The 13,091-nt window shown below is 46.1% G+C and overlaps 1 protein-coding gene across 3 annotated transcripts in view; it reads right to left on the bottom strand.

Moving 5' to 3' along the window:
• The window catches only part of ME2 (malic enzyme 2), a 30,312-nt gene that overhangs the window by 6,336 nt on the left and 10,885 nt on the right, over positions 1 to 13,091 (bottom strand). For all 3 annotated transcript variants that reach the window (XM_039388855.1, XM_027749428.2, XM_039388856.1), the window contains exons 3-12: positions 7,674 to 7,807; positions 6,101 to 6,250; positions 5,404 to 5,479; positions 4,465 to 4,626; positions 3,834 to 3,937; positions 3,371 to 3,480; positions 3,176 to 3,273; positions 2,036 to 2,149; positions 1,827 to 1,941; positions 742 to 884 (exon numbers count right to left, since the gene is read on the bottom strand). In XM_039388855.1, coding sequence (XP_039244789.1) covers positions 742 to 884; positions 1,827 to 1,941; positions 2,036 to 2,149; positions 3,176 to 3,273; positions 3,371 to 3,480; positions 3,834 to 3,937; positions 4,465 to 4,626; positions 5,404 to 5,479; positions 6,101 to 6,250; positions 7,674 to 7,807 — 1,206 coding nt within the window. The remainder of the gene's footprint in view (positions 1 to 741; positions 885 to 1,826; positions 1,942 to 2,035; positions 2,150 to 3,175; positions 3,274 to 3,370; positions 3,481 to 3,833; positions 3,938 to 4,464; positions 4,627 to 5,403; positions 5,480 to 6,100; positions 6,251 to 7,673; positions 7,808 to 13,091) is intronic.

The raw sequence follows: 13,091 nt of genomic DNA, 5'->3' as shown, positions 1-13,091 counted from the left end.
ACACAGCTACTAAGAAAAAAACACCCCAAAACCTCGACCTCCAAGCCCCCCAGGCACAGTGGCTTTGAGGCAAAGGTGCAGAATGAGGTGTGTTTGTGCCAGTGCACAAGGCACAGATGCTGTCAGTGGGGACAGAGGCCACCACCTGCCCCGGGGGGGACACAGGTCCCCGTGGGTCACTGTGAATGGCACAAGTTCTGACCCGCATGACTGAACTCCTGGGCTGATGCAAGGACACTCCGCCAGGGGAAATTTAAGTTGGATATCAGGAGAAAATTCTTTACAGAGAGAGTAATCAGGCATTGGAATGGGCTGCCCAGAGAGGTGGTGGATTCACCATCCCTGGAGATTTTTAAACGCAGATTGGACGTGGCACTGAGTGCCATGATCTAGTAAATGGACTGGATTTGGACCAAGGGTTGGACTCGATGATCTCGGAGGTCTTCTCCAACCCAATTGATTCTATGATTCTATGATTCTATGACACCACCCGCTTTAAGGACTTTACTCAGCCATTACAGCACCTGCTGGTCACTCTCTTCAAAGGCAGTAAAAAGACTTAGGCTGTTTCAGGCCTTGCAAAACGTCATCTGAAGGATCAGGGCCTCTTTTCAAACCACCTCCGTTTACTTTCGCCAGGAGGCGAAGGAAGATCTGTGTTCCTACCCCACCAAGTCCAAGCACTAATGAACCAACCCGGCTCCTGGCAGTGAGCAAACAGTGCTATCAGCCATCACACACCTCTGTTAACGTGTATGCCTCCTCTGCCGTGCACTCAGCCTTCACCGTGGGGTTGCTCAGCGCGAATATGATGGGTCGCTCGTTGATGGCAGCCATGGCTTTGATCACGTCGTGGGAGAAGAGCCTCCCAGCCCCTGCCACTCCTGCAGAAGCACACAAAAACGGGATCAGTACCTCAGGGCAGGCGACACAGCGGCTGTAGGTGAAGCTCATGTCACCCCTGGGGTCTCCCATGCAGGGCAAAGCTCCTCCAGCAGCTGGAGGTGGAACACAGGCGCTGCTGGGGGGCTGCCTGTACTTCAGGGTTTTCACAGGAGCACCTAATTAATGTGTTCCAAAAGCCTGTTTTACATGATCTTCTGTACTGATGCATGCAAAAAAAAAACGGCTGTCCTGGATAATCAGGTGGGAATTACAGGTTCTCCACAGGTGATTCATCCTGGCTGGGTGTTAACAATGCACACCTGACACCGGTGTTTCTGACCACACCCAAACCCAGAGGTACAAACACACTGAAACGGTGTTATGTTTGTACAGTGGCTACAAGCTTCAGGGTAGCTAACTCAGCTAAAAAAAACCCACCTTTTCTTTTCCAAGTAAATCTTGTGCAAAGGCAATTGCAGTCATACCGGGAAATACCTGTAATCTTATCTGTTTCCTGCAGGCAGGCACAGTTATAAATAAATACCTACAGGTGCCAGTGACCTGACAGGCACTGGTGGTCTGCAGCAAGGAACTGCTCCTTCAAGCCTTTCTGCTGGCAGAGTCTGACCAGAGAAGCTGACTGGGGGAAGGAAGGTCAGAAAAAACCCTCCCGAAACAACTCAAGTTAGGGGACTCCTGTAAAGCAGAAAGCACGGTGTTTGTGGCTGCTCTCTGTTACCAAGGTGCAGGAGGAACACTCACTCTCCCCAGCACAACCTGCAGCTCAGTATGTTTCTAAGCAGAAAATCGACCTCACATTTTCATCTCATTTGCACCAGCAGAAACGCAGATCGCTGCCTCCAGCCTCCCTGGAGCCACATTAGCAATTTAAAGGGCAGCAAACGACCTAAAATTACAGAAACAACAGTAACCTCACTTACCGATGATGGCTGAAGGCCGAAGTACATTCACCGCCTCTACAAACGTCTTTGGTATCTGCTCTGGAGCCCGGTGTGTAAACGGTTCTTGGTTGGAATCCACCTTTTGTTCTCGGCCCTTTAGGTGAAACATTGGTTGTTTTTGTGAGAAGGACACAGGGAGACCACCGGCCGCCTGTACTGTGATATTTCAAGGCACGGTGCACCCCTACCTGGACCAGCAAACCGTGTTTGTCAAACATCCATATTCTCCCGTAGGCTTCCTCGGCAGAAACACCACTTTCCACCATGGCCATAACAATGAGGTTTGCAATTCCCAGGGCAGCCTTGTGGATATAAAAGGACTTCGATTTTTAACAAGTCACAAGAGAGGTCTGTCTGTCATCGCAAACACGCCACCCTGTTCAAGATCCCCACAAGAATCCTTCAGCTCTGAGACACAGCGAATGCTTGCCAAAATGGGGGCAGACTCCTGGGACAACAGTGACACACCTTCAAGCAAAAAAGCAGAGGGGCAGCTTTCCTGCTGTGCTCCTGTGCCTGTACCAGCTCAGGAGCCACAATAAAGCAGCCCAGCCAGGCAGCAAGAACGACTCAGTGCTGCAGCCCTCCGGTCAGGAAACCACAGAGTAGTGCTCTGTGCCCAGCTCCAAAAACTCCAGACTTCCCTCTGTTCCTGCTGCCCAACATAAGGGCCTTGCAGAGGGCAGAAAGGAGATGCTGAGGGCTGAGGGAAGAAAATCCTGGCTGGCACTGCTTCCCCCCTGCGTCCTTTCTCTTGGCTCGCTGCACACGCTGCTGGGTCTGGCAGGAGAAATAAGGCAGAGCTCAGTGCAACACTGGCCAATTACTGCAATCAGGGCCTTCAGCTAATTAAGTTATTTTGTCAGCACCACAGAAGCAATTGTGCTGATGTACCAAGAAGCACAGCCAGTGCTCCTCCTGACAGTGCTGCACCAGTAACTGGTGCCCGCTGCAAACACGCACTGACTTCACCTGCTGAGAAAAGCACTGTGTACTTCTCTCCTATGCTATTAAAATTAACAAGATGTTCTTAGTAAGTCATAACTTTATGGTAATTTTCCCTCTGACTACACGCAAGACCCCGATACTTTTTTCAAGTCCACGCAGGAAAATGTGGACTTTTGCAAGGACTTGAGTCCTTGCAAACCCTAAAACACCTTTCACACAGTCCTGTTTTAAGGTAGTCCCTTTTGCTGATGTATTTCAGCCGGCCTCATATAAAAAGTTCTGCAATGAAATTCAGAGAATGCAAACCTCCACGAGTCCCGTGGAATGAGAAAACACACGGCTAAATCTGTGGTTGCTCCAGAGCCCTCAGGAGGACTCACCTCTCCTGCCCCAAGGAACAGCACCTTCTGCTCTGTAAGTGGTCTGCCAGTGGCTTTCTGTGCTGCCAGCAGTCCTGCCAAGGCCACTGAAGCTGTCCCTGTAGAAGCAGTACCAATCTAAGGTGAGCTGAACAGATCTATGTGGTTTTAGGCAAAGACTTCTGCACGTGCAGTTAAGGAACACAAAGGGTATACCTTGGATATCGTCATTGAAGGTACAGTATTTCTCTCTGTATTTTCTTAAGAAACGGAAAGCGTTGTGGTTTCCAAAGTCTTCAAACTGGATAAGCGTGTTCTGGCCATACCTACAGAACATGGCAAATGTTCTTATCTTATCTTATTCTTAGCACTAGACACAGAAAGAAGGACAACCCATTTAAAACAAATCCTTCACCTAATCAATTATCTCTGGAAACAGGATGCCCTCAGGCCTTCCACTTCTACAAACAGTCCTGTTTCAGTTCCGTGCCTATTTAACAAATAAGTACAAGCAGCATGTTCTAGGTCACAGAGAAAAATCACTGCAAGGCCAGAAAGACAGCCTTGTGTTCTCTCTTGTTCCTCTCCTTATTCCTTAAGTGACTGCTTCAAGGACAGTGTGTCTTTCTGTGCCAGCAGTTCTGGCCACACTTCCCGTGCAGAAAACTCATTGTCCTACCTGTCTGTAATGGCTTCCATAAATTCATCAATCAGGTCATCGTAGACCTGCGAGCGATCCCTCTTCTGGTACAGGCCCATGTAAAACGGATCTTTTAAGAGCGTCTGAAAAAAAAAAAGGAACAAATCAAAGAGAGCAGCAGGATGAGTCACTTCCTCAGCACAGGGCTCTGCAGAGTTCACAGGGGCACATTTCACACCGAAGGTACTGCATTTATACAGCCCCTGCCAACGTCCCGTGACTTCAGCTGGCGCTCGGGCTCGGTGATGGATGCTCTTAAAATGGAACAAATCAATACTTCAAGTGAACAGTGAAGTGCTCTAATAAATCTGACTCACATTTCCAGCTTCTTAAAGCCCAGGTCAAAGCTGACTGCCTATTTCACAGGCCTATTTCCAGCACTCCAGTCACTCCCAAATGCACCGTTTCAGGGGCAAATTAACCGGCACTTTTCAGTCACTGATACGTAACTGTGGAGTGAATTCCAGATCACTTACCCTTTACATGAAATATTTGGCTTTGTCTTAAACAGAAGTGCTCAAATAAAAGTATCCTCTTGCAGTACTGAATACTCTTAAATAAACACCTCTCACGGGGATAACTCAGGGCAGGCAAAGTTCAGTCAACTCACTATGTTATCGGTTCCAACGTCGATGCACACAGGCAAGCATTTATCTGGATGTATTCCTGCACAGGCTGTATACAAACAGAGTTTCCCCACTGGAATTCCCATCCCATACACTCCTAGGTCTCCCAGACCCAATATTCTTTCTCCGTCAGTGACGACAACAGCCTGGGGACAGAAAAAAAAACAAACACACACACACACAAAAAAAAGCAGGTGAAATTATACATCATCACTGAAATTTGTAAGGATTAAATCAACACCAGTTGTGTTTTTTTCCAGGCAAAAACTCAGCTGTGTGTGCACAGTCAAACAAAGAACAGACTGCAAGGAATATTTTACTTAGAGCAATGACTTAATTTACTTAAGGCTCAATGTTAGAATCTGCTATGCTCCTTTTTCTTTGCTGGCATCCACTGCTCAAATCCCTGTGGGAGGACCCAGGTAAGGATTACAGCCACGTGGAACTGCAGCCTGTAGCCCGGGTTTAGGATTTCCACTTGTAAATCCAGACACCAATTAGGTTTGTAGAGTACAAGGTGAAGCTCATCTCGCCCTGTGGCTCCCGACCCAGCTGGGTGATACGGAATTTAATGGCAAAATCTGGGCCTCATCTGGAGGACAAGATCACCCTTCCTACTGCTGAGTGACACGGTAAGTAAGACCCAGAGGTGCGTTCCCCAACTTTATGAAGTAAAATAAAAAAATCTGGCGAGTCCAGTTCTCATCATCCCTGTCTCCTCGAACCAAAAAACTCACATTCAGAGTAAAACACTGCTTTTCAAGACATGCATTGTCTTCGTGAGCTGCATTTTGCCATCACCGCCAAAGAGCCAAGGATGCATTATTTAATGTTTACGTTTCCATCAAATACTAATAAGTCTTGAAAAAAACCTAAAATGAGGTGAAATAACAGCTAGAAATAAAATTACACAGCGGCGGTACCTTAACGTCGTTCTCCGGCCAGTTGTTCACAATTGACCTTATGTGGCCTCTGTCTGAGATAGAAATAAATAATCCTCTGGAAGAAAAAAAAAACAAACAAACAAAAAAAAAAAGGCAAGCTGAAATATTTTACGGGTGAAAATGAGAAATTTCGCCTTGCTTTGTAAAACTCAAGCGTCAAACAGGACAATTTCCTTAAAATCAAAAGTGCTACTATCACTGGCATAAATCATCCAAAGGACAAACGTCTAACACAAAAGTCTGCTTGGCTGCTCTGAAACTCTTAAGGTAAGAGCACGTTTCATGATGCTACCTGGATTTTACACTACTCCAGACATTCACCCGTGAGTTTCTCACTGCCTTTATCCCAGCAGCAGGGAAGGATCAGCCCTTCCTCCACACAGCACTGAAGCCCTCGAGCAACAGGGCTCCAGAAGCACACTGGGAATTGCAGAGAGAGTACCATGGAAATGAGCTGGAATGACCACCAGCCTGAGCTGGTTTCCCCAGCACAGAGCTAGTAACACGAATATTTGTTTTGCAGCCACTGCTGAACCCAAACCAGACCCCAGCCAAGTGTACTTACTGTGTCAGAACAACTGAAAGCTGACTCCTGGCAGCACAGCAGGCATATGATAATAAAATTGTAATAAAAGTAGCAGCAATAAACACGTATGCATATACACATAGTTCTTACTTTGGTCTCCTGAAGATGTGTCCGTACTGGGAGCAGGCAAGGCCCACTGTTGGTGTGTACACAATTGGCATCAGCCGTTCAATGTCATCCTGTAACACCCTATAGAACAGTTTTTCATTTCTCTCCTGGATGCCCATTATATAGATATACCTGTAATTAACCAAAAACACCACTTACTGTTCCGTATTCGGGCTCGTTTAAAACTACGTGAAGAAAAGTGAAAGCAAAATAAAAAAACAACTTTCTTCATAAAATCCCTGCTCCTACTCAAGTCAGACTGAGAGCACCGAACAAAAGCTGGGAAAAAAAGAGAGCAGCAGTCCTAAAATGCTGAAATAAAAATACTGGGTGTGACGTACCACGCAGGCTAAAAAGTTAAAGCACAAACTCTTACAGAGTGTGGTAAAAGACAACCCGTGGATTTACTGCAGGATGCAGCTGGGAGTCTCATCACTGCTATAACCAAAATTACCAGCGAAAGAACTTTTCATCCAGAAAATGTTTAAGGTCCTGACAGTAAGGTCTTGTGAAGGCCAACACGCACCTGAAACAATTTAACTCCTAACAGCAAGTTCACTGTGAAGGACTTACCTTAGGCGTGTAAATTAAACCTGAGTTTTTGCAAATTTACACACCAATTCACCGCGTATCGATTTGTGTTCAGCCCTGCTGACCCAACAACACAAAGATAATGACTTAGCAATTCGTCTTAGGGCTACAGCCACTGGGCACCTGGCCAGTACAGAGGACATGACATGTTTCAGATCAGCAAGTGACATGATGCGGATTTAAGAGTCGTCTTTCAGTTTTCATGAGAACAAAAGAGCTTTGATGTGGTCCAGTGAGCCTCAAACCACTCCAGCTCTCCTCTCCCCTTCAGCAGATTGTGTGTTTTTACATGCAGATAGACAGGATGCTGAAAACATGCCTTTCTGAAAATAAAACAAACCAAAATCCTTCGCATTTTGCCCACCAAACCAGTGGGTAAAACAACAAAAGGCCGATACGGAAAAAATACAAGTGATGAGACTCAAAATTCTAAGCTCGCAATTCCCCTCCAGCAGGAGCTACTGAACATGTAAAATGCAGGTTTTCATGCCTCAAACCCTCAATTTACCTTCATTATCCATATTTCTCTAGCATGTGCCAGCTCCCCCTTCCTCCCCCCACCAAGAGTTCTGTGCTCTGACAACCTGCCACCCAATCTTACACGTTACAGAAATACATACTGCAGGTTACAGGAAGGTTTTGCAGCTCTGTTAATAATAATTTGCACACGTTCCTTTCTGTTATCTCACGACCACGGGATATTGGGGAAAAATAAAGAAAAAAAAAAAAAAGAAAAAGCTCTCCAACCTCATCCAGCCACGTGGTAAAAGCAGCTTCCTGTGCTAAAGCGAAAATAAACACCCCACCAACCGAAAAACCCAGTGTGGGGCACTGGAAACTTTGGTTATCCCCACACGGTGTTTTCATGTTTCCAAGTTATTCCCATTTACAGCTTCCGTTTCATTCCCGCCTCCCATATTCCCATTCACTCGCGTGACAGAACGAGGCCAGAGGAGCTGCTTACTTCTCCAAGGGGTCTGTCATTTTTGCCAAATTCTTGTGGAACCGTAAGGCTTGGATGTCCTGCGTCTCTATTTTAGGAGGTAGAAGTCCTTGCAGCCCAAGCATTTGCCGCTCGTGTAAGGTGAAGGCCATTCCCTGAAAAGGAGGGGTGAGAAATAATTAGCAGCTCTTCCTCTGGCGTTTCTGGGAGTACTCTTACTCCTGACTGCTTTTTTCTCGTGGCAGATGCATTTAGCCCACAGATTTTTATCTTAATTGCTCCATTTGCTGCTTTCTTGTACCTACTTTCACTGACACAGGCAAGATCCCAAAGTTACTGAGTCGCCCTAACGCTTCTATTAAGGCCACAGTTCAACCCAAACCCTTCGTTTTTGCTTAGGGGTAGAACTAATCTACTTGTCTACTACCAGAAAGCCTCACCTGCGGCAAATGAAGCTTCGGAAGAGCTAAAACCGCAAAAGATTTCCCGGTTCTCTGTTTCAGGGTGGACGAAGAAGAAGAGTTTTAACTCATTGTTATTTAAATGCTTAATTTGAGTTATTTAATGATAGCATTCAATAAAACAGGTGTTTTTTTTTAGTTAGCACACACAGCAGGCTGCAGGGAGGTACTTGCTGGTAGAGACTGACAGGCACCTCCACGGAGCAGTGAACTCCTGGCTGTAACTTTGGAAAATGTTCACTGATCCAAGCGAGGGTTCACAGCCAGCCTTGTCCCAAACTGCTGGCCCCGCTTCCCACAACAACTGGCCCCACTTTTAAGCTTGCAAACGATAAGCTCTTCCTTATTTCAGCTCGTCCAAGTGGGTCAAGCTCAGAAAAGGATTAAATCAATATCTGCGACCGTGGGGGAGCTCGAAAACCCAGGGAAGCCTCTGCTGTGCCAAGGCTGTGCATCAACCTTTGAGGAAAAGGGGAATCTGAAAGGGAAGGGCTTGCTAATTGCAGCGCTCTGGGAGAGATGGAAAGGAGATCTGCTCCCAAACAACACTTCCTTTGTTTACTAAAAAGCCAGTCTTCGTGAGTGAAGATTTTTGGGAAAGGTCATTAACCCTTCCAGCCTGCGCAGTGGATTTTTAGGTGAGACACAGCGTGCGCTGAACTGAGCCCACCCTTTAGTCCGGAGGTTCATCTGCCGGGGCCGAGCAAAGCTTGGACAGTGGCAGTGAGGTCCCCAGGATGTAGGTTTGTTTAGAGTGACCTTCTCTTAGGTGGATTGCCTACCAAGGCTGATGAGCTCCACCTGCCCAGGGGGCCGGGAATCGAACCCGGGTCGCAGAGGTGAGAGTCAGGCACTCTAAAAAGTGCACTACTAAAAAGCAGACAGATTAAAAAACACAGGGCGCAGTTTCCCCACGCTGGAAGCAGACTCTTACTGCCAAAAAAAAACCACCGACCCCAAAACATCTAAAAGAGCTTTCTAAGGTTTGTTTTACGCCTTGTAATTACATTCCAAGTGCCTCTTGCAATCAGTGAAGTCACAGAGAATAACCTGAGCTGGAAGGGATCCCCAAAGATCATCGAGGTCCAACTCCTGAAGGCACGGGAAAAAAATTAGTATTTTCCCACTTGATGATAAAAGACATAAATTCAGGTTAGAATATAAATATTTTCACCTCTGCTTATTTGTGAACACACTTTCACAGGCATTTGCAGAAAGCATGGCCATTAATCAAAAAAGTCTCTAATTCAGAATATATTCTTAGTGTAATTAATCACACTTGAGTGGTTTCTAACCAATACAATACTCCTTGGGGAAAAAAATCCCATCATTAAAAAATAATAACTGTTTTTTACATAATTACCCTCTCTGCTTATTTAAATCATATTAAATATCAGTTGTTTTGACTGCACTGATTTAAGCAGTCACCTGCTTTTCTGTACTAATTCCATACTGTGTCCTGAAGTAATAAAATACCTGAAGAGTTAGAAAGCAAGGGAAAAAAAAAAAAAAAAGAACAAACCCCCCCAAAACTTCCGTGTTTTGCAAAAAGCACTTGCAATTACTTTCTTGTAGAAAACAATCTTAAGTTTTTAACCCTAAAATAAATTTGGGGGGTTTTTTTGCACTTATTTGTATTTCTGCCGACCTTCCAGGTAATGGATTTGACACTAAGTACTGAATTCAATTTGTCCTTTTTTCTGCTGGGTCAGTATCCTTTTCCTACCAGTAGCTGCAAGTCATTTGCAAACCATTGTTTTCTTCCAATACTAAATATAAACAAATTTCAGGTGATGGTTCACTCCTGAACTTTTTCCTCTTTCTGCCGGTTTGTTGTTTTTTTTGTTATATTTTTTTTTTTGGCTGGGTGTACCAGTCACTTCGACCACTTCAGTGATACTTACTTCAGAAAACTGACTTGAATAATCCGGCATTTCCAACTGAGAACACGACCAAGTAAACACCACTGGCCATGAGAAAAAAAAAAAAACAAACCACAAACTGAATGCCATTTTCTTTTTTTCTTTTTGTATAACGCAAAGGATCTTCTTTAGTTTCACTTCTGCATATATTGTGAGAAATACTGATCCTGTGAACATAAATGCATCTTCCCCTTTTCCTTATATGCCCCCTAATTTGTTGCCATCAGCAGCTGAGGTCTTTTTAAAACCACCCTTTCCCGACACAGAACAGCAACCCACCTTTAATCAGTTCACTGACATTTGGTTCCTGTCCACAGGCAGCCCGGGTTGTCACTGCATCTGGAGTTACAGTAACATTAAGCAGGGCGAATTTTTAGGTGGTAATAAGTACTTCCAGCTGTTTATTCACACGGCAGTTACACCTCACCACATTTAAAAGATGCTTTAACTTCTGCCCAGGCCTAACTCAGGAATCGGAATGACATCAGCCTCCACGGAAAAATTTAATGCTCAGTCCAAGTGGAACAGAACATCTGTCTACAGCAACAGCACTCGGGGTGTTCCATTCCATTCCTTCCAACACTTGCTGTGTTCCATTCATTACCTTTATCTGTGACCATCAGCTGCCTCCTGCTTCGGATTTGGGATTGCAGCTTGTTCCCCACACGGCACCTCAAAGGAGGGAGAATTTCCTTGGACCAGCGTGCCTGGGGAGCTGCAGAATCACACATTTCCTATGCTTTTGCCTCCTTCTGTAAGCCTCAGCAAGCCTGGCAGAACCAGTCTCAGCGAATCAGGAGGCCCTCAGCAATTTGCAGCGGTGGGACTGATGTCCTCAAAAGCCTTGAAGACCCCAGCGCCTACTTAAGGGTCGAATTTCCTCTAGGTTTTCCCTGGGATTACATACCTGAATACTGTGATGGTTTGGATTTAAGCCACAGGGTCACTCTTTTGCTTCCATCGACCCCACAGTGCTGGGTGTCCTTCCCCTGAGTGCCGTGTGCCAACTTTCACTTAGATTAGTCTCCTTAATCCTCTTTACGGCTCAGAACAAACAGTTGTCCTTTCTAAGACAGCACAGACAAAGCAAGGAGGGCATCCAGGAGGAAACCCAGCACACTTCAAAGCCCACAGATGGATTAATTATCGCACACACACACAAATTTCATCACCAACAAAACCGACTGCTCTGCCGTGGGAGAGGAAAAAGCGAGTGAGGGGATGTGTTGACAGTGTTTTAGTCAAGGCAGAGGCTCACGCTCGTACCACCATGAACTCTCTGGCACTGGGACCTCATAGCAACTGGGCTCTATCACACAAAGCCAGCGCTGCTATAAATACCAGCACACACGAATTCTAGCTGCCTGCTTTGCGTGAAGGTAAACAGGAGACCCGAAACCTTTAGGCGTGATTTTTATAGCACCACCGAGCAAGTTATTCTGAGAGGTTTCTAAGTAGAGAAGGACTAGGGGCGATAACTCTTTCCCCACCTGTGAGATCTTGCAGGCACGTCTACAGGAGGGGATAACTCTCACAGGTAACAAAAATCCCATTAGAGGCCCCTGAAAAAAAGGTTTAAGTAAAGAATGTAACCAAAAATGCTACTGTTTGGAAAAACGAGTTAGCCTAATTCACAGGGAAGGTTTAACAAATGGTTTCCATGTAACTCCTGATCATTCTTAGAACTTGTTCAGCAGTGTGCCACAGACTGTGAAGCAGCATCATAAACATTTTGAAAATAAAGCATATTTTACTTTGGACTGTGGGCTGCTTCTCTTGACCTTGCTCCCTTTTCCTAAATCGCAAAGTTCGCTATTGCACAAGATGCCCCCACCGATAATTAATAAAGCTCATTCGTAAGAATCAAAGGTGTCCTTGTTATCTCGACCACAGATTCAAAGTTTCTCTGCGTTCACGAGGGCAGGGTCAGAATATGGAAATCTCATCTGATTGCCTTCCTCCTTCGTTTTTTTAAACCCCATTTTATATCTTTATTCTCCCAGGAACAGCACAGCGTATGTGCTGCAGGGTGTGGCTGACGCAGCACAGCAATTTACTCCCTGCTGAACTGTGAAACAACCTGGACCTTCATCAGGTTATTCACCCTTTGAACACCTCCATCTCTCTGCAACCAGCTCTTGCACCTCCTCCGCACGTGTGAAAACAGATTCAAATCACTCCGGCTGGTGAACCACTCCCGGCTAACCCACAGCTGCCTCATTTCCTAGCCATGTGGCTCCAACTAAAAGCATTCCCCCCCACACACAGAAAAGGGGGAAAAGTCAGAAAGAGAAAGCCTTTAGGCAGCGCCAAGGAAGCCGCTGAGCCTCTCTGGGGTTTGTTTTCCGTGGTTAGGGTAGAGCTGTACGCTGCAAACCGTGAGCATGATTTGAAATGGCACCCCCGAACGCCTCGGAGACGTTCCATTAAACCGCTGCTTTTCTAGCTCAGCAGAGGTCGTGGCTCTTGTTCTCCCTTAATGTCATTAATCCTTACGACAAAAACACCAGGACAGCTCCCTTCCTTCCTCCACCCACCAGCCCACCAGCCCTGAGCAGAACAGCTGCTCCAAGTTAAATGAGGTTCAGTGCCACCCACCACCTCTCGGCACTCACAGCGCCTCTCCAGACAGATGACAAAAGCTGGTTACAGATTAAACAGTTCCACCTTTCCACACTTAATTCCTCTTGAGAGCACGCAGACCTCAGGGGAGCTGACAAAAAAAAACCGCGGGTGCACGGCCACGCAACCTCCAACCAGCAATCCCTCCCATCTCCAAACACAAAACTGGTGGTGGGACTTTTGGGCTCTGTGCGCTGTGTGTGTTTCTGTCAGTTTCCTGCCTTCTCGGACCTTTCTTTCCTGGCTGATCAGAAGCTGCCAGGAGTGTTTCAGGCACTGCATTTCTCAGCCACAAAAGACAGCCACCGCGTGCATTTACATCTCCACGTCCTGTTTGTCCCTGTTTCCCCAGGAAGGCACATGGGCATTTGTGTATTCCGCACCCTGGCTGCTCGACCCAACTGACACAGCCCGAATCTGAAAAAGCATTAAAA

Source organism: Pipra filicauda, unplaced genomic scaffold (genome assembly GCF_003945595.2).
Source record: "Pipra filicauda isolate LSUMZ 115617 unplaced genomic scaffold, ASM394559v2 scaffold690_size370485_pilon, whole genome shotgun sequence".
NCBI classification, from domain to species: domain Eukaryota; kingdom Metazoa; phylum Chordata; class Aves; order Passeriformes; family Pipridae; genus Pipra; species Pipra filicauda.
The sequence above is the reverse complement of the archived record's forward strand: the minus strand, read 5'-3'. Positions and strand labels throughout refer to the sequence as shown.